General features: G+C 66.6%; 8 protein-coding genes across 8 annotated transcripts; 5 read left to right on the top strand and 3 right to left on the bottom strand.

Annotated features, from left to right (window-relative positions):
• Window positions 1-298: 298 nt before the first annotated feature.
• On the bottom strand, window positions 299-2,027 carry Q8F55_003028 (uncharacterized protein; the record flags this gene model as incomplete). Its single annotated transcript, XM_069351589.1, has 2 exons — window positions 299-1,606; window positions 1,653-2,027. The coding sequence occupies 2 exons, from the start codon at window positions 2,025-2,027 to the stop codon at window positions 299-301; spliced, it is 1,683 nt and encodes a 560-aa protein (XP_069211975.1).
• A 552-nt stretch (window positions 2,028-2,579) lies between these two features.
• Window positions 2,580-4,062, top strand: Q8F55_003027 (uncharacterized protein; the record flags this gene model as incomplete). Its single annotated transcript, XM_069351588.1, has 3 exons — window positions 2,580-2,738; window positions 2,819-2,931; window positions 2,970-4,062. The coding sequence occupies 3 exons, from the start codon at window positions 2,580-2,582 to the stop codon at window positions 4,060-4,062; spliced, it is 1,365 nt and encodes a 454-aa protein (XP_069211974.1).
• Window positions 4,063-4,241: 179 nt separating this feature from the next.
• Window positions 4,242-6,897, bottom strand: Q8F55_003026 (uncharacterized protein; the record flags this gene model as incomplete). The annotated part of the gene is made up of 4 exons (XM_069351587.1): window positions 4,242-5,930; window positions 5,969-6,163; window positions 6,201-6,613; window positions 6,660-6,897. 4 exons carry the CDS (start codon window positions 6,895-6,897, stop codon window positions 4,242-4,244), a joined length of 2,535 nt encoding a protein of 844 aa, XP_069211973.1.
• Window positions 6,898-8,572: 1,675 nt separating this feature from the next.
• On the top strand, window positions 8,573-9,649 carry Q8F55_003025 (uncharacterized protein; the record flags this gene model as incomplete). The annotated part of the gene is made up of 3 exons (XM_069351586.1): window positions 8,573-8,830; window positions 8,876-9,119; window positions 9,165-9,649. 3 exons carry the CDS (start codon window positions 8,573-8,575, stop codon window positions 9,647-9,649), a joined length of 987 nt encoding a protein of 328 aa, XP_069211972.1.
• Window positions 9,650-9,964: 315 nt separating this feature from the next.
• BUD32 (serine/threonine-protein kinase bud32) lies at window positions 9,965-10,970 on the top strand (the record flags this gene model as incomplete). Its single annotated transcript, XM_069351585.1, has 4 exons — window positions 9,965-10,039; window positions 10,086-10,348; window positions 10,645-10,816; window positions 10,863-10,970. The coding sequence occupies 4 exons, from the start codon at window positions 9,965-9,967 to the stop codon at window positions 10,968-10,970; spliced, it is 618 nt and encodes a 205-aa protein (XP_069211971.1).
• A 398-nt stretch (window positions 10,971-11,368) lies between these two features.
• Window positions 11,369-12,863, bottom strand: Q8F55_003023 (uncharacterized protein; the record flags this gene model as incomplete). The annotated part of the gene is made up of 4 exons (XM_069351584.1): window positions 11,369-11,881; window positions 11,925-12,356; window positions 12,652-12,732; window positions 12,819-12,863. The coding sequence occupies 4 exons, from the start codon at window positions 12,861-12,863 to the stop codon at window positions 11,369-11,371; spliced, it is 1,071 nt and encodes a 356-aa protein (XP_069211970.1).
• A 3,071-nt stretch (window positions 12,864-15,934) lies between these two features.
• Q8F55_003022 (uncharacterized protein) lies at window positions 15,935-18,517 on the top strand (the record flags this gene model as incomplete). The annotated part of the gene is made up of 6 exons (XM_069351583.1): window positions 15,935-16,438; window positions 16,482-16,700; window positions 16,760-16,872; window positions 16,906-17,048; window positions 17,083-17,447; window positions 17,498-18,517. 6 exons carry the CDS (start codon window positions 15,935-15,937, stop codon window positions 18,515-18,517), a joined length of 2,364 nt encoding a protein of 787 aa, XP_069211969.1.
• A 389-nt stretch (window positions 18,518-18,906) lies between these two features.
• On the top strand, window positions 18,907-21,522 carry Q8F55_003021 (uncharacterized protein; the record flags this gene model as incomplete). The annotated part of the gene is made up of 1 exon (XM_069351582.1): window positions 18,907-21,522. One exon carries the CDS (start codon window positions 18,907-18,909, stop codon window positions 21,499-21,501), a length of 2,595 nt encoding a protein of 864 aa, XP_069211968.1. The 3' UTR covers window positions 21,502-21,522.
• Window positions 21,523-22,428: the final 906 nt, after the last annotated feature.

The following is a 22,428-nucleotide window of genomic DNA, read 5'->3' as shown; positions in this document are numbered from 1 at the left end:
GCCACAGACCGCCAGGCGCCGAGGCCACAGCCCGAAGACGCCGAGCGTGCGGGGATGGGCCCGCACGCGCCCTCACCAAGAGCCAGGCAACCTTCGTGGCGTCGGCACGCGCCATCGCGCCAGCAGGGGCTGCTTTGGTCATCCGGCCAGCGTGTGCACCGGCCAAAGCCGAGGCCGAGGCCGGCGCGTGGCGCCATCGCGCGAGCTCGAAGCAAGCGCGTCCAGGCAGTTGACTAATAACCCAAGGATACATGCCTGCACAATCTACCGCTGTCTAGAATGCCACCACGCACCACGATCATGCGGCCGCCGCGACCGGCTGCTGCGCCGCCTCGGGCTTGGGGTCGACCTTGTCCCCCTCGTCGCCCTTGCCCTCCGCCTTGGGCTCGATCTCGGGCTCGGTGCCGCCCGTGCCGTTCTGACGGAGCCACCGCGCCATCTCGGGGTTGGTGCCGTACTTCGCCGCGATCGACGCGAGGATGTTGTCGCTCGCCTTGATCCACTCTGGCGAGTGGCCCGTGATCTTTGGCGCGCCGCTCCACTCGGCGTCGCGGTTGACCCACTCGACCACGTGGCGCACGTACGCGCGCTCGCCTTCCCGGCCGAGGAAGTGCTTGAACTTGCCGTCGCCGGTGCGCGCGATCAGCGCGTCGTAGAACTCGTGCAGGCCGGCAGCTGAGGGGAGGCGCGCCCTCCCGGAGAGCACGCGCGCGACCGCCTGCGCCTGGTACTCGAAGAAGCTGAAGGCACTCGTGTTGACGCTCAGGCCGAGGAACGCCAGCGTCGGGTCGGGGATGTAGAAGATGTCCCGGTAGAGGTTGTGCACGCTCGCGCCGTCGGTGACCAGGAGGCTGGCCTTCTCCTCTGGCGTGGGGGCGCCGAGGGCCGGGTCGCGGTGGAGCTGCGGCAGGAACGGGTACGAGTACTGGTAGCCCGTTGCGAAGATGATGAGGGAGACGCCTGAGATAATGCGGCCGTCGGCGAGCTCGATCTCGCCCGACTCGATGGGCGCGCCCGGCGCTGGGGGGATGAAGCGCTTGATCTCGCCGAGCAGCTCGCCGTTCTTGGGCAGCAGCGTGCGCTGGAACTTGCGCATGGCAGTGTACGCCTCGGGCGCGTCCTCCTGCTTGCGGCCGACCATGTACACCTTGTTGGCGTGGGCCTCGAGGTCGCGCGCCATGTCGATGCCGCTCGTGCCGCAGCCGACGATGAGCACGTCCTTGCCAGCGAAGGGCTCGGGAACGCGGTATCCGTTCGAGTGGAGGACCTGCTGGGGCCAGGCGGCGGCCCACGCGGCCGAGCCCTCAAAGTCGGGGATGTACGGCGCGTTGTAGTGGCCCGTCGCGATGATCACCGCGTCAAAGTCCTGCGTCCAGAACGTCTCGGTCACCTTGTCGTCGCCGTCGGGCACCACCCTGCGCAGCGTGAGGCGCCACTTGGCGCCCTCGCTGCCCGTCTTGGGGATCTTGACGGCCTTCTCAACCCGCGTGTTGTACTGCACGTTCTCGTCGATGCCAAAGTGCTTGACGTACGAGTGGACGTAGGCCGAGATGAGGTCGTGGCGGATGTTGTCGGCCGTGCCCTCGGGGTACTCCCAGTCCTTGAACTGGCTGGGTCAGTGCCACGCCACAGCCACCGGCTCCGCGACTCACAGCCATGGTGGGGATGGGGACATTGTTCGACAGCGACCAGTACACGGGGTTCGGGGGCGAGAAGCGCAGGCGATGCTCGTGGTCGGCGTCGTCGAGCGTCTTGGTCACGGGCTCGGGGCCGGGCGCGGCCTCAGGCAGGGCGGGGAAGAAGGCGCCGTTGGACGGCGCGGGCGTGGGCACCGACAGCGGCTTGGTGATCTCGGGCGACCAGTTCCAGATGCCTCCGGCCTTGGACTGGCGCTCGAAAACCGTGACCTCGAGCCCGGCCTCGCGCAGGTGCCGCGTCGCGGGGACGCCGGACACGCCGGCGCCAATGAGGGCGACGGTGCGGATCGGGCCGTCGTACTGGAAGTACTCTGGGATGTCGACTGTCATTGTGTGTGTGTGTGGGTGATAGCGACGGAGGGTCCAGGCCAGACCGACTTTTTGTTGTCGACCCATCAACCGTCCATCACACGCATCACACCTTGCTGCGTCACGGCCGTCGGCTTACACCTGCTGGCTGACTGGAGACTCGGACCGAATCGGCTACCCACTCGTACCCAGGGGGGCCAGCGGGCACTTTCGCGCGGTCGTGCTGTCGCCATATTACCGACGCGGCGGTCGCCCAATGCATGGGAGAGAGCAGCAGAAAAGCAAGTTGCAAAGTCGTGCCGGCGGCAGAGGATTGCGTACCGATGGCGACAGACTGCAGTGCGGGGTCCCCGCTTGTCGGGCATGGCCGAGCCCTGGAAATCACCTCATCGTTATCGTCGCTCGCGTCGTTCTCTCTCAACGCTGACAGAGCAGCGACGACGGCGGCCAAGCAGGCAAGCGTCCCTCGGCCGGTCTGTGACGCCTGTCGACATGCGCCTCGGCACGCTCGGCGCGCTGCACTCCATATAGTCGACGAGTCGGACGACGGTCCACCACCACCACCAACCCACAATGCCAGCGCCCACATCCACCACCAAGCCCGCGCCACTCAAGGTCGCCATCGTCGGCGCCGGGCCCGGCGGGCTCGCGGCCGCCATCCAGTTCCGCCGTCTGCCCGACGTCGAGCTGAGCGTGTACGACCAGGCGCGCGAGCTGCGCGAGGTCGGCGCCGTGAGTGGCTAGAGTGGCTGCGCGGAGGCTGCGCCGCTCGCCCCGCTCATGAGTCACGGCACATGACTGACACCTCCCAGGGCATCGCGCTCAACCAGAACTCTTGGCGCCAGCTGCGCGAGCTCGGCGCAGCAGAGGACATCTCGCAGTACCACACGCGCCAGACCGAGGACAAGGTGTCGGTCGAGCAGCGGTGCGTCGCCCTCCCCCTCGCTGCAACTGACCCCGCAGCATCGGCCGCACCGGCGAGCTCATCTACCAGCGCAAGGTGTCTGGCAACCCGGACCAGCCGCCGGCCGTGCGCATCGAGCGCACCGTGCTCCAGCGGGCGCTGCTCAACCGGCTCCCCAAGGACCTTGTGCAGCTGTCGAAAAAGCTCGACCACTACACCGAGACGGACGCCGGAGTCACCCTCACCTTCAAGGACGGCACCACGGCCGGCCCGTTCGACCTCGTCATCGGCGCAGACGGCATCCGCTCGGCCGTCCGGCACCAGGCGTACCCCGACCACCAGCTGAGCTACACTGGCAAGGTGGCGTTCCGCGTGCTCATCCCGCAGGAGCGCGTCGCGCACCTCGAGGGCATTCCCCAGGCCGCGACGTGGTGGCACACGCCCGACACGCACGTGTACACGCTCCCGCTCGACAACGGGCAGTTTGAGATTGCGACGCGGGCCATCGAGGACGAGGCGCACGGGCAAAAGGTGTCGTGGGGCCAGATTGTGCAGGACAGCTCCCGCGTCAAGGCCCACTACACGGGGTACACCAAGCTGATTCGCGACATCATCGACACGGTGCAGGACGGCGAGTGGCAGGAGTTTGCGCTCTTCGGCGGGCCGCTCCTCCCCAACGTTACGCGCGGGGGGCGCATCGTGCTCATCGGGGACGCGAGCCACCCGCTCTCGGGCGCGTTTGGCTCGGGCGCGGCCTTTGCGTTCGAGGACGCGTTTGTGCTGGCCAAAGTGGTCGAGTTTGCCCGCGCCCAGGGCAAGACGCAGGCGTTCGCGCTCGACCTCTTCGACGACATCCGCCAGCCCCGCTTCGAGTACCTCTACAGCGTGCTCAACCACGGCGGAGCCAACCTCAAGGCCGTGCGCGACGAGAAGCTCGAGCCGGACGCGCACGTCAAGGAGGTCATCAGGCGTAACTGGGCCGGCGAGGGCCGCAAGCCCGGCGACCAGGGCGACCAGATCTACGCGTACAATGTCCAGGAGGTGTGGGCCGCGCGCGAGAGGGACGAGCTGGAGAAGGCCGCCAAGGTGGCCAAGCCTGTCGAGGTGGAGAAGGTCACCGAGCAGCTCGCGGCCGTTGCGGTGGCTGCTTAGGCGGGCTCGCAATCTCTAGAGATATACAGTTGTCATGCATTTGGGTATTAGGGCTGGCAGGGCAGGGTTCTGGGCGGTGGGAGACCATAAAAATATCTGTCATCTTCATAAATGTACAATGGAATTGAATGCTTCTGAACTACTCGATGGGCTGGAGCCCTTCTGAACTACTCACGACACTACGCCGTCTTGACCGTCACCGACGAGCCGGTGAAGCCGCCGGTCGGCAGCGCAACGGTGAAGGTGAGCTCGTTGCCGTGGCGCGTGCAGGTGCTCGACGCCGACGACGAGCCGCCGGCGCCGCCGTTGCCCCCATTGCCCCCAGCACCGCCGCTACCGCCATTACCGCCGTTCCCACCGTTGCCCCCGTAGCCGCCATTCCCACCGCTGCCGCCGCTGCCCCCGTCGCCGCCATTGCCGCCGTTTCCGCCGCTACCCCCGTTACCCCCGTTGCCGCCGTTCCCTCCGTTGCCTCCGTTGCCACCATTGCCCCCCGGGCACTTGAAGTTGCCCCCGGTCGCAGTGATGGTGAACGACACGCTGGTCAGAGTCTGGGAAGGGTCCGAGACCGTGATGGCCAGCTGATCGCCCTTGAGGCCGAAGAGGAAGGCAGCAGGCTGCGGCGACTTGATCGTGATCTGGCCGCCGTTACCCCAGCCAATCGTCCGGCGGTCGACAGCCACAGTTGACGGTGTGCCGGGCCAGAAGACGAGCGCGAGGCGGCCGTTGCCCGCGGCGCCGAGGGTGCCGCCCATGTCGATGGGCGTGATGGACGGTGCCTTGGCCTCCTTCGCGAGATTCTGCTTCGATGTCGCCGGGAAGAACTGGTACGAGTAGGTAGTGTCCGGGATGGTCGTGTACGCAGAGAAGATGTCGGCCGACTGGACGCCGGCATTGGACGTCGAGATGGCCGACCAGTTGCCGCTGCGTGTGCTCTCGTCGAGCGTAAGGTTGAAGGGCACGCGGTGGGACAGGTAGCCGTTTCCGCCGTAGTAGAGCGTCTTGCCCGTGCTGGTACCGCTGCTAACCGCCTTGCCGTCGACGGCGATGCCGCCGTCCGCCTTCCGCCTGTTGTCGAGGACTGAAATGACTGGCGCGTCGCCGATACCCGGCACAGTGCGGTTGACAACAACGGCGGTCGTGGTCACGAGCACACTGTCCTCAAAGTAGAACCACGCCTTGCGGAACGCAAGACTACCGTCGTGCGGGTCGAGGTAGTCCATGGCCGACGCACCAACAGAGCCGTCGCTGACAGTGCCGACAAAGTGCCTCTTGCCGGTCACTCCCACCCAGCTGCTCTCAAGCTTGGGGACGTGGAGCAGGTCGGTTGTGCCAGGGATGAGATACCAGTCCCACTGGGCCTGGATGTCCTTGTACTCGTTGCCCGTGACGTAGGAGAAGAGCGTGCCCTGGCCCAGGTGGTAGCCAAGCGGGTTGGCCGAGTTGGTGTACTCGCTGTTATGGGAGCGGTTCGAGATCATCTTGTTGGCGAGGATGTAGCTGTCGCGGCGGTGGACCATGTAGTCCGACGACCAGAAGCCCTTGTTGCCCACAAGCGGGATCGATCCATTGCTGCTGAGGCGCTTGACCGTGTCGGTGAGCGAGTTTGCGCCAGTAAAGTCGGCCGTGGCAGCAGCGAGCTTGGTCACGTTGAAGTTGATGTCGGCGCTCGCCTGGAGGTCGACGGTGGGGAAGGCCACAAAGCGGCCGATGACGTTGAAGTCCCAGCGCTGTTGCTTGGTCTCCTTGTCGACAAAGATCATCCACTCGCTACCCTTGACCTGGGCAGCGAACGCTTCGCGGACGTTGTCGGGGGCAGCGAACGAAGTGCCAATGACCTCGCCCTCGAGCTGGATGAATGCGTTGAGCTGGGCATTAGCTATAATACCAGAGTTTACTAGCTCACCAAGTCCTTGCCGTAATTGCCGTTGTAGAGGATGCCGTCGTGCTGGAGGAAGCCGCCGTCGCGGTGGATACCGTCCTCGACGGGCTCGTCGGCGAACGTCACGGCACTCATGGCACGCTTCAGAGTGTCGGCCACGATCGTGGCGTTGTTAGTGTATAGGCCCAAGGAGAGCGAGTTCTGCATCACGTTGATCATCTGGGGTGTGAGCAGAGGTACCACATTCGCAACTCACGTTCGCGCCGGTGAGGTAGCCAACGCCAGGGATGGCGGTATCTCTGATGACATACGGCCTGTTGGGGATATTGAAGCAGCCGAACTTCTGGGACTCGGTGAGGTTGGTCGTCGAGACGATCAGGCAGGCAGTCGACGCAAGCTGGGGGATGAGGATGACCTGGCCAAACCAGTTGGTGTTCCACATGCCGGGTGTGCCGCATGGGCAGTTCTTCGCGGCATTCCCGCCCGAGCCCAGACAGTCAAACTCGGTGAAGTCATTGGCGAACCACCAGTCCATGCCCTTGAGCGCAGCGGCGAGGAGGTTCGGGTCGTTGGCGTAGTTTGCGGGCGCGGCGGGGTTAAGGCCCGACCAGGCTGCCGCGAAGGTGATCACACGGACCCAGTGCTGCTGAGCCGGCCAGTTCGCGCGCTCTGGGAGACGAGTTAGCGGCGCATGGATGTGGATCCGCCAACTCACGCGCAGCGCACCCCGACGCATAGTTGACGTCGGGCCACGTGCCGTTGGCAGTCTGCGACCCGAGCCAGGTGTCGATCTGGGCGAACAACGGGCCGGTAGCGAAGCCGGCCATGTCGACACGACGGCGCTGGGTGATGAGCGCGAGCTCGTCATTTGCGCGGGTCGTGGGGTTCGGGCGGGCGTCAGCGACGCTCGCGACGGCGAGGAAGGCGGCGGCCAGGCGGGTGAGCGAGACCATTGTGAGTGGGTGGTGAGACGAGAGCGGTCAGCCGGGGGTTGATATACTCGCGTCAAGCTGTCCAAGCCTGTGCAGCTGTGTAGTCACTCCCAAACTCTCGCGCTCTCGAGGAGGCCCGTGTCTGGCAGATGCAGCACACAATGCGCCCTCCTCGATCCATTGCCATCTCCGACATCGCCGTTTCAGACAGGTCGACCCTCAGCGGTGATTGTGGGCGGCCCGCGCGGTCCGGGCTGCACAGTCGCGTCGAGTTGGGCTTCTGTGCCTCGTTCGTGTGGAGGCACAAGGTTCAAGAGCCCTCTCCGGGGCGGCCGGGGCGGGCGGCGCGGGTGGGGGTGCGATTGAAGGTTGGTGTTCCGCGCATGGCCATGTGACGAGAGAGTGTGTCGAGAGAATACTCGAGGTGGATGCCAAGGGGGGGAATGACTTTTTCACGGGGCCTCGACGGGGAATGTGGGCGGGGGTGGTGGGGCTCAAAACCGGGCGGTCCGGCGGCCCGCCGCGCGCGTCCAAAACAGGTCGGTCACCTGAGGGAATGCCGCTCCGCTCCTTCTCTCCGCGCCGAGCAGCACCGGCACGCGCTTGAGACGAGGCCGCGGGTGTGCAAATGCAGGATTTAGGAGGGAAGTAGAGGCAGAGGCGGCGAGATTGTGCGGCGCGAGGAAGTGGTGAAGGCGGCGCGTCGCTCGCGAGGCTCTTGAGATGGGCGGCGCGCTGCCAAGTTTAGAGTTGCGGGGTCCGGCTCGTCGGGTCGCGAGCCGGTCGTCGTTTGACATGGGCCCCCGGGGGCTGGTGACAAGACGAGGCAGGCGGGGTGCAGCTCTGCTCTGTTAGCAAATGTCGCTCGGAGTTGCGGTCCGAGTTGCAAAGTCTCGGAGAGAGATGACCGACGCGAGGGTGTTGAGAGCAGACGACCTTGTTCGCCTTCTCTCTTCACCCCACCTCTCTTCCCTTCCCTCCCTCTGCTTCCTCGTACAACTGCATCAGGCAGCCAGCTTCCTTGTATCCTCGTGTCACCACGCTCCTGACATGCACCCTCCAGCCCTTCAGCAGTGCAGTGACCTGCTGCCAGGTCACAGTGTGCAGTGTCGGGCGACTCCGACAACTCCTCCACCACTCGTCGTCCACCAGCCTCCACTCCCGCCTGCCCTCCCCTCTTGTCCACCTTGTCCCTCCACCTTCGTCTCCTTCACTCTCCCTCTCTCGCAGTCTCACTCTGCATCTCACACTCCCTCCCTCTCGCCTCGCTTGCTCCCTCCACGCCCAACCCCATGCATAAGCCAGCTGCAGCGGCGAATCCTCGCACAAACCCGCGCGGCAAAACGTCGCATTATTTGACGTCATTCGCTTGGCCACAAGCTGCCGCCCAACCTCGCCGCTCTTGCCCCCCCGTCCAAGTCACAACAAGACCGTCCCGCGCGCGCAGACGTGCATAAGTACATCTCGTGACGCTCTCAGCGCCGTGCATATCGCCGTACCGGATCCGAGGCGAGTTGCCGAGGGCGTGGGAGGTGGTCGGGGCGTGGGATTGTGACAATGAACAAAAGAAACCGAAGCTCGGCGTCCACTCGTGACCTCCACCGCCCTCCACCCACTCCCGAGTGTATAAGACCGCGACGAGCCTGCAGCGACCGTCACAACCCCCACACTCACATCCACACTCACACCCGCTACCATGCCCGCGACTCTCAAGTTCCAAGACATCACCGTCCCCGTGCCGGGCTTTGGCGCGATGGGCTTCTCGCAGAGCTACGGCCCGGCCGACGACGCCGTGTCCAAGAAGACGCTCGCGCACGCGATCGACATTGGCTGCACGTTCTGGGACACGGCAGTGGTGTATGGCAAGGGCCACAATGAGACGCTCATCGGCGAGACGCTGCGCGACTTGAAGGCGCGCGACAAGGTCTTTGTCGCGTCCAAGTGCGGCTTCGAGGTGAGTGCGCTGGGGAGCCCTGTGCGCGGGTCTGACGCTCCGCAGTGCTTCGGCGGGGGTGAAGGCCTCGGCACCGTCACCAACAAGCCGGCGCACATCGCCGAGTACATCGAGGGCACGAAGCAGCGCCTCGGGTTCTACCCCGACCTGTACTACCTCCACCGTATCGACCCGACCACGCCGCTCGAGGAGAGCATCCCCGCGCTGCAGAAGCTCAAGACGGACGGCAAGGTCAAGTACATTGGCCTGAGCGAGTGCAGTGCCGCGACGCTGCGCAAGGCGTGTTCGAGTGGGTCTGCTGGCGATTGTGAGCCGTGCCCAGCTGACGCTCCAGTCGCGCACATCGACGCGCTGCAGATCGAGTACTCGCCCTGGCACACGGACCACGAGGAGAACGGGCTGATCGACGCTGCGCGCGAGCTGGGCGTCAGCATCATCGCGTACAGCCCGCTCGGCAAGGGCATCCTGTCGGGGCAGTACCGCTCCGTCGACGACTTTCCCGAGGGCGACATCCGGCGCACGATCCCGCGGTTCCAGGGAGAGAACTTTGCGAAGAACATGCGGATTGTCGACGAGTTTGGCCGGCTCGCAGAGAAGAAGGGGTGCACGCCGAGCCAGCTCGCGCTGGCGTGGGTGGTTGCGCAGGGCGCCATTCCGATTCCCGGCACGAGGACGGCGGCGCGGCTGGATGAGAACTTTGGCGCGCGGGGCGTCGAGCTGAGCGAGGAGGAGCTGAAGGAGCTGCGCGTGCTGATTGAGACGGCCAAGCCGGTGGGGAACCGCTACGGCGAGGCGCACATGGCCATGGTGGGGAGGTAGGGAGTGTCGGGGTGCGGCATACTATTGGACGTGGGGTCGGCTGTTGCGCCGAGGTGCATGTGTAGTACATAGCGGGATGGCAAAGATATCATGGGAGCGGTGTGCTGGGAGGCTCGAGGCAAAGGCCCGCACGCATCGCGCACGGCGCGCACGGCTCGGTCACGGCTGGTGCATCAACAGCCAGCACGGTGGACGCGGCGGTGGAGGTGGAGGCCGCCGCGGACATGGCGCAGTGTCCGCCCCCGCCTTGCAACTCGACTGACATTTCGGTGCCCAAGCCGCCCAAGCCGCCTCCATCGCCCACACCACAACACCATGACATACACGTACGCCGCGCCGTCCCTCGGCCTGCTCGAGCACGCCGAGCTCCTAAAGCAAGGCGCCGAGGCGGTGCGTCCCGCCTCCCCAGCCCCACCCGCCGAGCTGACGCCTGCAGAAAGTCTTCGCCCTGGGGTCCCTGCTCCCAACCCCAGAGGTCTACTACCCCCCCTCGTCCCCCGCCTCGTCCTCAACCAACCGCTCCTCTTCCGCCCCCGCCCCCTCCCCCACCCCACCTACCCCCGTGATCCTCAAGCACCGCTTCCCCAAAACCTACCGGCACCCCACCCTCGACACGCAGCTAACCCGCACGCGCCTCCAGTTCGAAGCGCGCGCGCTCGCGCGCTGCGCCCGCGCGGGCGTGACCGCGCCGCGCGTGCTGTGGGTCGACGAGCCGGCCGGCGTGCTCGCCATGGAGCGGGTCGAGGGGTGGAGCGTGCGCGAGATCCTCGGGGGCGGGGCTGAGGGGGAAGTCGAGGTGGGCGCGGGGGACGAGGTGGAGCGGGACGCTGGCGTGCCGGCGGAGGAGGGGGGGAAGGGGAGGAGGAGGCCGAGTCGGAGGGGCTGGCGGCGCTGCGTGCTGCTGGGGTCTCTGTGCCGGATCTGATGGGGGCCATCGGCAGCGCGCTCGCCCGCCTCCACGCGACCGCCATCATCCATGGCGACTTGACTACCAGCAACATGATGGTCCGCCTCACGCCCTCCGCTTCTGCCGCTTACGAGGTCGTGCTGATCGACTTTGGGCTCGCGTCCACCGCTGCTATGCCCGAGCACTACGCCGTCGACCTGTACGTCCTTGAGCGCGCGTTCGCGTCGACGCACCCTGCGAGCGAGGGGCTGTACGCTGGTGTAAGTGGCATTTGCGCGGGGAGGGCAGCGCTGACGCCACGCCCAGGTGCTCGACGCCTATGCCGCAGGCCTCGGGGAGAAGAAGTGGAAGCCCATCGAAACCAAGCTCAAGGACGTGCGCCTGCGCGGGCGCAAGCGCGACATGACGGGTTAGCTGCACCGACACCTATTCACATGGTATGCATTTCTTTCATTCACGCGCGCAGGCACCGGAGCTGCGCGGCGCAGCTCACGCCCGCGCGCGGCCCGGGACACTCACTACTCACAAATACAACTAACAACACTGGTATACTGAGACAACGGAGAGCGGGGGAGAGATCGGGAGCGGGCGCAGACGGGCGCAGTGGAGATGGGACGGTTGGATGGGGCAGGGTGCAGGGTGGATGTGTGCAGGGTGGATGTGCAGGGTGGATCGAGTCGGATGCAGAGAGAAGCAGAACAAACGGGTATGACTTCACAGTCTCGTCAATCGTCCTGTGCGATTCAAGACTGTCCTTGGCCGGGTCGCCAAACCTTGGTGGTGTCGGTGTCAACCGACGCGGCTGCGCCCGACTAGAGGCGCGAGCCCTCCTTGGGCCCGCAGCAGTTGGGGTAGCGACTGCCGAAGCAGCCCGACGACGAGTGGGCCGACGAGTGGGCCGACGAGTGCGACGACGACGACGAGTGCACTGGGTAGTGGGTGGCGGTCTGAGGACGCGCGAGAGGCGGGGGACCCGCCGCGAGCCCGGCGCCAAAGTACCAGTCGGCCGGCTGCATGGGGGGCGAGGGGAGCACGCGGGTGGTGAGGTCGGGCGTCGACAGAATAGACTGCGGGGTAGCGTACGAGGACGCGCCAGTGTCATAGGCCGGCGGGGCGGACTGCGTCGCCTGGTAGTGCGCCTGGTGCGGGGTGGTGTACGTGCGCGACGAAGAGCCCGCGCGGGGTGGAGTGGGGCTCATCCACGCCGGGGTGTACCCGTTGGAGTAGTACGAAAAGTTGACGGCGTGAAACTGGCTGTTGAGGAACCCGCCGCAGTGGTGCCCGCCATTGATCAACGAGTCGCACGTCGAGCACTTGGTCGGGGTCTGTGGTGTCAGCCTCGAATCGTCGAGTCACTCATCCACTCACCGTGCGACTGAGGCCGAGCGACACAAGGACGTCGGCGGCGGCGAGGTCGTCCGCAGAGTCGACCGACTGGGCCGAGGTGTCCGACGCGACCGACCCGACCGACACGACCGACTGGGTGTCGGTCGCGTAGTCAGTGACGGGGGACGAGGCGCGGGCCGCGGGACGGCGGCGCTTCTGACGGGTGGCGCGAGTCGCCGGCTTGGCGGCGGCAGTCTTGGCCTTGGGCGGGGTGGCCTTGTCCGCGCCGCGCGACTTCTTCGCGGGGCGGGGGGACACCTCCAGGTCGTCATCATTCTCGAGCTCGTCCTTCTCAGACTCAGTGGTCACCGAGGGTGCGGGAGACGGCGTGTCCGATGGCGTGCGAGGCGGAGTGCGACGCGACGAGGCGCGCTGCGGGTAATCCACCGGGCGGGGGAGGCCCTTCTCCTTGATCTATGAGGATCAGCGCGGCTCCTTGTTTATTTTTTGTGAAACTATGACATCAGGCGGCTACTGTTGAAGAGCTGCTACTGATCGAGAACTGTTACTGCTGAAGAGCAGCTACTGCTGCAGCAGCTCAAAGCTTGCCATGCTGACGCATAAGGCGGAGCTGGTGCTGGCGGATGAGAAGCCACTTGCGCTCAAAGCTGCTCAGGCGGCGATGCGTGATGGGCTTGTGGAAGCCCTTCTGCTTGTGCTGCTCCGGTTGATACGACTCGTTCTACTTCCGACCCTCGACAACACTTACCCAGAGGCCACATGCGTTGCAGAGCATCTTGTTCTGGTTGTTAGGGTCGTCGGGGTTCGAACGCCAGAGCTGGGTGTGCTTCTATGTGTGTGTCAGTGGGGTGGCGCGATGGAGTGATGACACGGTACCTCGTCACAGCCGCAGTTGGCACAGTTGCCGGGACGAACGGTGCGCTTCTTGCGCTGGCGGGGGGCGGTGGTAGTCGAAGACATTGTCGTGTGTGTGTGAAGAGGTGAGGTCGGGTTGGATGTTCGTAGTGTGAGGGGGGGGGGGAGGGGAGGGGTTGAGTGGTTGTTGTGTGTTGCAAGTTGAGGAGAGTTGCGATGAGGAGAGGGGGGATGAGACGAGGGGGGTTTATATCTCTTTTCGAGCGCTGCCGGGGGGAGCACCAGTTCTGGCGATGGCGTGCGTGAGGGGGGTGAGGCTGCCCGCTGCTGGACTGATCGCACACACTTCTCCCTGATGGTTGAACGATGCTCTTGTCCAAGAGTGGGTCAACGCGCGATGGACGGGGGGCTGCGATAGGTCAATACGACGAGGATGATGGCGAGAACCCTGGCAAAGTCGGGTGATGAAGATGAGGAAGGTGTTTGGTGCGATGAACAAGGAGCGTTTTATCCTCGCCCAGCCCAGCCCGTGGAGTCACTCTGCGACAGGCGCAAGGCTGCACGGCCAGCACTCTTTCCCCTTCCTTTGGTCTGCCCCCCCCCCCCCCTCTGCTCTGCTGCTTGCCTGCCTGTCTTCCCCCCCTTCCCCCGGGCTCAGTCTCGTCGTCGTCTTTCTGCGCACGGTACCAGTGTGCGCCTGTCCGTCGCAACAAATGAGGGGCGCAGATTGTTCTTGTGCGTCACAGGATGACGGACGGCGCGAGGCCGACGCCGCCGCGGATCATAACGAGGCCTGCGCGGGGGGAAGACAACGAGCGACAAAACAGCCGCGGGGGGGGGGGGGGAGGCGTGGCTTGCGGCGTCGACTGCAAGCTTCCACACCATGCACCAGCTTCTGCCCCCCCTTCTCCCGCGACTCGAAGCCTCGACGAGACGACCACGCCGCACGCCGCAGCCCACATGACCGCGGTGGGTGTCTTTTCTCCGCGGGGCGGCAGAGGCGTCTGGCAAACAGCACCCACGCACAGACCGCCACACGCGCCGGCGACGCGCGCCACTTCAGGGTCGGCGACAGCGTGCCCCAAACGCGTGTCATGATCGTCGCGCAGGGGCATGTCGCCAGTCTTCTTTTGTGCATGCTGCATGTGCAGGGGGAGGCGGAAGGCGCGGCGCGGGGGGGGGGGAAGAAGAAGCGTATGAGAAATGTGCATGCAGCTTGTAGAGAACAACGGGGCTCGGGGCTCGGGGTGGGTGCGTGCCGCTCCGTCGCCGTCCCCTCACCCAGGTGTCACCGCCGGCACGGCCGCCCGCCCACCCGCCCACCCGCCCACCCGCCGCGCACGGCCCGCGCCAGCGTTTATTCCCGGGCGACACACAATGGGATCTCTTGGCCCTCCAGCCCGCCAGCCAGGCCGGGGCCCACGGCCGAGCGCGTGGATGTCGTCGTCGTCGCCCCCCCTGGCTGATTGTGTGTCTCTGTCGGTGCCTTTGGCCTTTGCGCGATGAGATGGAGCGAGATGGGCGCAGCAAGCGATGGGCGCGACGACCGACCCGACCCACTCTGTGAACCGAACAGCGAGAGCGGTGCGATGGAGTGGGATTGCATGCGGCTGCAGTCGTCGCTGCTTCTCCCCCACCCATCCCGCACGAGCATACCCAGGGCCCACGCGCCCACAGTAAAAAATCAGGACAGCGGCGCACCCGGCGGCGGCATGACACTCACTTTTGACACGGCCCCACCAGCCGACAAAGACGCACTCGTCCACCCCCACTCGGCTGCTGCTCGCTCTCGCGTGGCCGCCACCTCGCGCGAAGCGCTCGCGAGGGTCGCGTGGCCGCCCCAAGAGCGTCGAGCGGCGATCGTGCATCGCGTGGCAGCCTCTTCGCGTGGCAGCCTCTTCGCGTGGCAGCCTCTTCGCGTGGCGGCCTCTTCGCGTGGCGGCCTCTTCGCGTGGCAGCCTCTTCGCGTGGCGGCCTCTTCGCGTGGCAGCCTCTTCGCGTGGCGGCCTCTTCGCGTGGCAGCCTCCTCGCATGGCACAGATGGCAGATGTCATCCTTCTCGTCCTCGCCCTCGCGAGGGTCGCATGGCCGCCTCGTTCTCTTCCTCGCCCTCGCGAATGTCGCATGGCCGCCTCCTCGCATGCCTTGCGCATGGCTTCCAGCTTCGCGTCGCATGGCAGCCTCCTCGCGTGGCAGATGGCATCCCTCGATATTTGGCTCTTTGGATCCTTCTCGACCTCGCCCTCGCGACCGCGCGACCGTCGCATGGCTGCCTCCGCGCGTGGGGTTTGCATGGCCGGCCTATTGTGATCATGCCAGTTCTTGCACTTGTGATCGCCGCCTGCGCGCCTGCCCCATTGTAACGAGTGCGCCACGACACTCCAATGTGCCATCGAGTGACCTTCTTCGCGGCATGCACAAGCGAGTTGAGGCAGTATCGAGTCTGGCGAGATGATGGCGCCGAGGCAGTCGGCGACGGGCACCCGCGAGCTCCGCTGCCGAGCCGCCAGGTTTCAAGTTGCAATGCTGCCTGATGTGCAATGTCTCGCTCTGCGCGACGAGGAGGTGCTCGCAGCTGCTTGTTTCCGTCCTTTCGATCGCTGACACTGAGATGAGGTGGGGTCGACTCATATTGCATCGCACTGCGCAATGAGGGCGCAGGTGAGATAGTGGCCGTTGATGGGCATGATGGGCCAAAGGGGCGTCGATGAGATGGCGGTTGGCAGGGTGTGGTGCCAGGTGACAGGTGCCATGTCGCTCGCAGGTGCCATCGCACCCCCCGCCCAGACACGACCTGCATAGCGACTAGGACGCGAAACTGAGGCCAGTGGGCCTCGAGAGCGACGCCGAGACGACCTCCCAGCCCGCCTCACTGCCACCATATCCGCCACATCACGTGACCCCACGCACCCGCCACGCGACATGACGTGCCTAGCACTCGCGCATCGCGCACTCGGAACCTGTGCGCTCCCCGCCGCCCGCCCGCCGCGGTCGCGCCGGACGACGACGACCATGACGCCGGACGACGAAACGCGTACTACGGATGTTTGTTTGTCCACCACCACCGACGCCGACGACCATGGGCGAGGCGAGCACGTTCCCGCGCCCGCCGCCCGGCGAGCTCTCGTAAGCCCTGCCCCTCGCGCTTCCCCGCTCACCCAAGCGCCGCATGGCACATGCTCTTCGCCGACCCGCTGCTCTCGCTGTCCAACCTCAAGGCCACGGCGGTGACGGCCGGGCTCGGGCCGGCAGGCGACGACGGGGGCGTGGCCCTGCGCTCCGTCTACTGGCGCTTCTACCTCGGTCTCCTGCCGCCTCCGGGCAGCCTGGACCTCTTCCCGCCTGCCCTGGAGACGCAAAGGCGCGCATACGACGAGCTGCGCGCGCGCTTCCTCGTCGCGCCGGACGGCCGCTGGGCCGCAGATTGCTCTGGGGGGGAGGGGTACGCCGCCAGCACGAGCACGAGCACGGGCGACGCCTGGTCCGACCCGCTCAGCCTGGAGAGCAGCTCGCCGTGGAAGACGTGGTTCGCCCACCTCGACCTCCGGGCCACGATCCGCCAGGACGTCGACCGCACGTTTCCCGACATCCCGTACTTTGCCGCCGAGCGCGTGCGCCGCAGCCTCACGACCATGCTGTTTCTGTTCTCGGTGCTCAACCCAGACGTGGGGTACAGGCAGGTAGGTGGTGACGGCTTGTTGTCGACCGCCGCTCACCCGACAGGGCATGCACGAGCTCCTCGCCGTGTGCATGGTCGTGGCCGACCGCGACTCGATCGAGCGCGCCGCGCTGCCGGAACAAGGCGGCATGCCAGACGCGATGTACGCTGCGCTCGGGGCGACGCTCGACCGCGCATACGTCGAGCACGACGCGTTCCACCTCTTCCAGGAGCTCATGAAGCCCGCAAAGAGCTTCTACGAGTGGAGAGTGGAAGAGGGCCCGGTGGGTGGAACCGGCCGTGACGGCGCTGACGGAAGCCACGCCTCCCTAACGGCCCCCAGGCGCCCATCATCGTCCGGTGTAACCGCATCCACTCGCAGCTCGTCCGCCGCATCGACCCGCAGCTCTGGGAGCGCCTCGACACCGAGGGCATCGAGGCGCAGATCTGGCTCATGTGAGTCGGTGCCGTGTACGCAGCTGACGGCAGCCGCTGGATACGCCTCCTCCTCACGCGCGAGCTGCCCTTCGGACAGGCCCTGCGCCTCTGGGACGGCATGTTTGCCGACGACCCGGGCCTCGGCATCCTCGACTTTGTCTGCGTGGCCATGCTGCTGCTGATACGCAATGAGCGTAAGTGGCGATGTTTTGCTCCACTGACGACAAGTCATGGACGCAGACTACCCGACAATCCTCACACACCTGCTCCACTACCCCTCCCCGTCGCCAACGTACCCCTTCAACCCATCACTCATCCTCTCGCAAGCAAAGTTCCTCAGCAACAACATCTCTCCCGCGGGCGGCGTAGAAGTCGTCTTACAGAACCAGGAGCACCTCGGCATCAAGGCCAGCGGCCACGACACAAGACGCAGCTTGGACGACGACGGCATGGCGGATTCGTACCGCGTCAGTGGGACCCCGCCCTCGCGCCCGTCGTCGTCGTCGCGCGCCGGCAAGCCCAAGGGCCTTGCGGCGGGCTTGTTTGAGCGCGCGCAGAAGGCAGGCCTTGACAAGGCGTTTGCAGATTTAAGAGTACGTCGGGGTGTCGGGCCGAGAGGAAGCGGCGAGCTCACACGCCGCAGAGCAGCCTGCCTGACTCGGCGACAGCCTACTCGTTCCTCCCGAGCTTTGCGCCGCAGGCGCCGAGCCGCGAGTCGTCGCCTATTTCCACCATTCCGTCCACTACAGCGGCGCTGCCACCCAGGCCGGCACTCCAGCCCACACCATCAGTCGACAGCCTTGCGTCGACAAAGTCACTGCTCGACGCCGAGCGCCAAATGGCAGAGTTGCGCCTGGCAATGGTGGCCATGGGCAAGGCGATGGGCGAGTGGCTGGAGGTCATCCGCGAGGGAGACAGCAGCTCGGCCGAGACGGCCGAGGCGTGGCGCGGGCTCGACAGAGTAAGAGACGGCCTGCTCGATGCCGCGGGCAACGACGTCGAGGACCTGGTCCAAGCGTGGGCGTGGAATGACGGGCTCGACAGCTCGCGGAGCCGTGGAGCGACACCTGTCACCCCGTCCATGGCAGAGCCTCCACAAACGCCAGTGACTCCCATGCGCTCGGGCGCGGCATCACCACCACGAAACAGCGTACAGATAACGCCAAAGGCCCCGGCCCGGGCACCTGCGCCAGCACCAGTATCGACCTCAGGGTCGTCGTCGGCAACTAACCCGCCGCTCGCGTCGCCCGTGCCCGTGCCCACGACCGCACGCCCCGCAATCTTCCTATCTCACCGCGACGACAGACCGTCGCCCACGCTGCCGCGCATGCCAATCTCGCGGGCGCCAGTATCGACCCCGCCGGCGCGGGCGACTCCCCAGTCGCCCAAGTCGCCACAGTCACCCCGCTCACCACCTGCACCCGTCGTCATCCTGCCCAAGCCGCGCGTCTCGTCCATCGGCGTCGTCAGCGACGCGTCGTCGTCGTCGTCGTCGCCCATGGACCCGCTGGCAGGGATCGGCGTCGGCGTGATTGCTCGAGACGAGCGTAGAAGGTCTCTGCGCCCTGGAGGGGCGAGCCAGTCGCCGACGGGCACGGCCTCGGCGCCGAGCTCGGGCAGTTCTGGCCGTGTCAGCGACCCGCTCGGTGTCGGCAGCAGCTAGGTTTGTAAGTAAGGGATAGCCATTGACCCTATGCATTCGCCATTGCCCTGCGTGCTGCGTGGTGGCATTTCTTATCTGGCTGGGTGGTGGAAGGTGCGAGCGAAAGCTGGATGGTTCCAGGCACGACTCGCCACGTGGCAATCATGCGCCATGACGCCAGAGTGTTCGCCGATCTTCGCTGCCAGTGCGGGGAGGATGTCGTCAGCGCGACCTGCCACACTCAGCACTCAGTCAGCCTCTCAGTCAGCCCAGCCGGCTGGCCGTCGCTCTGTTCTACCCGCGGTTGCCTTGTATAAAGCACCTTGCCGACCACCTCCCTCCTCTTTCCCATCATCCTCTGACCGACTCATCCGTCCTCCTCTACCCCGACCGACCATAGCATCCCAACAATGAGCTACTACGGTCACCCCTTCTTCGTCCTCGAGCAGGACCCCGCGACAATGCAGGCCAAGCAGGTCCAGCTGCAGCGCCTCCGCGCCGAGCGCGCCGCCCGCCAGCACGCCGCCCAGCACCAGCAGCAGCACCAGCAAGCCCAGCAGCAGCACGCCGCCGCCCACCAGCAGGCGCAGCAAACCCAGCCAAAGCAGATCGGCTCGCCCTCGCCCCAGACCATCCACGCCGAGCAGCACCGCGCGCAGCACGCCGCGGCGCAGCGCAACGCCTCGCCCTCCATCGCCGACCTGCAAAACGAGGAGGCGACGGCCCTCGCCTACCTCCGCTCCGTGCAGCGCCGGCGCGAGGCGGCCGAGGCTGCCGCCGCCCTCGAGAAGCAGCAGCGCGAGCTCGCCGTGCGCCAGCGCGAGGCGGCCCTCCGCGCCGCGCAGGAGCAGCACGCCGCCGCCGTCGCCTCTGCCCGCCGCGAGAAGGCCATCCGTGAAGCCCTCCAGCGCGAGCGTAACCGCGAGGAGGCGCTCGCGCGCGCGCTCGAGCAGCAGCGCCGCGAGGCGATCGCCCAGGCCATTGCATCGGAGCGCAGGCGCCAGGAGCACGCCGCCAAGGCGTACGCCCGCGCCGTGGCGCAGCACCGCGCCCAGTACGAGCACGCGCAGGCGGCCCACGCTGCCGCCTTCAAGGCCCAGCAGTTTGACCACGGCCTCGCCCACCCCGGCAGCGACGCCCAGACGACGTTTGAGAACGCGCGCGCGGCCCACGCCGCGGCGCTCAAGGCCCAGCAGGCCGACCACGGGCTGCACGCCCCTGTCGACGCAGGCAAGGTCGCCGACGCGGCCGCCCTCAAGGCTCAGCAGTTTGACCACGGCCTCCACGCCCCCGGCAAGGACCGCGCGACGACTGTTGGGACTGCCCAGGTCGCGGCTGCGGCCGCTGGCCAGGCGCTGAAGGCCGACCACGGACTGCACTCTGCCGGCCCGGTCAACCCCAGGAGCACTGAGGCTGGAAAGGCCGCCATCGCTGCCGCCCGCCAGGCGCAGACGTTTGACCACGGGCTCCACGCTCCCGGCAAGGACCGCGACACGACCGTCGACACCGTCAAGGCTGCCCGCGCCGCGGCCATCAAGGCCCGCGACCCTGGCCACGGCCTCCACCCGCACCGCGACGACGACGACATTGGCCTCGAGGGCATCAACTCGCTTCTCGGCTCGCTCTTCGGCTTCAACATTGCGTCCGAGGGCGCCGATGTCAAGGCGGTCCCCACCGAGTCTGAGGCCCCGAAATCGTCCGAGGTGAACAAGGCTGCCACTCCGGCTGCCGCCCCTGCCTCAAGCCTCAGCGCCACCGCCACACCGTTCCAGCCCTCCAAGCCGGCTGCCAATGAGGCCGCGCTCCCCGCCGAGCTTAATGCGCTCATCAACCAGTTCCTCGGTCTCCAGGTCCAGCCTGCCGACGGCGAGACGTGTGCCCCGTGTGTCGCGCCCCAGCTCGTCGGCGGCGCCGTGCAGGGCCTCAACGAGCTGCTCGGCCAGTACGGCCTCGAGTTTGTCCCCGACGACCACCCCGAGGACGCCGCGCCCGAGCAGCTCTCGCCTGTGACGGACAAGAAGGCCGTCGACTGGCCCTCGACCACTGACTCTGTCCAGCCCGCCGAGGGCAAGCTCGCGCCGGTCGCCGACAAGGAGATCGACTACCCCTCCACCAATGACGTTGTGAAGCCTGCCGAGGGCAAGCTTGCTCCTGTCACCGACAAGGCTGTCGAGGACTACCCCTCGACCGACGACAAGCCCAAGGCCAAGGCCGCGGTTCCCCCCGCTGCCCGCGCCGCGCCCGCCGACGACGACCTCCACAACTACCCCTACTACGCGCCGTTCACTTCGGTGCTTAACAACAACGCCGACCTCCCGCCTTTCCTCCGCGCCCTCCTTGGTGACATCGAGGCCGGCTTCCACGAGGACTCGGCTGACGAGGACGCCGCGGCGAACAAGCCCCGCCGTCAGCAGCGCAAGAAGACCAAGGGCAAGGCCAGGGCCGAGCCCGCTGCCGCCCCCAAGGCCGCTGCTCCTGCTGCTGCCCCCGCTGCGCCCGCCGCGCCGGCTGCTCCCGAGCACGTCCACTTTGCCGCTGCGACCCAGGAGATCCCCGCCGCGCCCGCCGCTCCGGCCGACTCTCCCGCCGACGAGGCCTCGGAGCCCAGCCCCGAGCGCGACGCGGCTCTGGCCAAGATCCTGAGCATCGACACGCAGCTCACGCAGCTCGAGTCGCACTTCAAGTTCCCTGCGCACCTCGCGTTCGCGGCGTCCACGCCCGACGCGACGCAGCCCCCGCTCCTGTTCAACCGCAACAACACAGCCTACCACGCCCAGGCGCACAACCTGCTCCAGCTCCTGCTGGCCGCCGACGGCATCCAGTCGAACGGCGACAAGCTCGTCCGCCGCCGCAGGAAGGACCTGGTCCGCCGTGTCGAGGGTGCCCTCGAGGCACTCGAGCACAAGCGTGACGCTCGCTGGCAGGATGTCCGCGAGCGCCGCGAGCGCGGCGAGTCGGACGACGAGGACGAGCACGGCTCGACGACGCAGACGGACGAGGAGTAGAGAAGGGCGAAGAAAACAGCATTGTAGAGTTATAGGGACCACATACCATAGTGTAATACCATGAATCGAGTAGCAATCGTCAGGCGACGAGCAGTTGGGGGAGCTTGAACTGACCACTGAGGGAGGTGAGGAAGAGCAGGCGTCGCGGGTCGTCTGGAAGAGGCAGGCGCCTGTCGCGATGGGGATGCCGTGCGAGTGGGGCACGCTGGCGCTGGCTGCCGGGTACGACGACCCGGGGTGCGAGGTGTCAGCGCGCACTCGCCGAGCTGATTGCCGAGGAGGTCGCAGCGTCGCAGCGTGGTGGTGCAGTGCCCGCTCCCGCTGTCTCTGCACCCACGTGGCCCACGCGGCGGGGCGAGCCCCCCTCCCGCTTCTCTTCCTCGCCCCCGAAGAGCGGCGCTGCTTGTGCGGGCGTCGCGGGCGAGGGTGTGAGGGAGTGAGGGAGAGTGAGCGAGTTGGGTGAGGGGTGAGGGATTTGGGGTGAGACATTGTTGTCGCCGGAGCCACTCTGCTCCGGGGCGCTAAAATCTAATCAGTGAAAAATAACTCAACAAGTCGCGCAGACGCCGTCGACGACAACAACAGCGACGACGGCGGCAAGGCGACGACGATGAGGCGACGACGACGACGGCGGCGAGCGAGCGATTTACCATGGCTGGGGGCTAGGCAGTGCGTGAGACAACATGGGGACGCCGGCATGCACGCTCCCCCCTTCGCGCACACTTGCCCTGGCTGCCGACGCACTGGCGAAGCTGCCGACATGGCGCTGTCAACAAATTGCGCGCGAGAGCGAGCGCGAGCGCTCGCCATCGATCAGCTGGCTTGGACGTGTCATTGGGCACTGGCACCAGCCGCACAGCGCACCCGTTGCTTCGACTTTTTCTGCCCGAGCGCGAGCGCTGGCAAAGGTCTTAAACAGCGCGTCGT

Source organism: Vanrija albida (genome assembly GCF_041260175.1).
Source record: "Vanrija albida strain AlHP1 chromosome Unknown contig_2, whole genome shotgun sequence".
Lineage (NCBI taxonomy): Eukaryota > Fungi > Basidiomycota > Tremellomycetes > Trichosporonales > Trichosporonaceae > Vanrija > Vanrija albida.
Note: the sequence above shows the minus strand (reverse complement) of the source record. Positions and strands in the feature narration are given on the sequence as shown.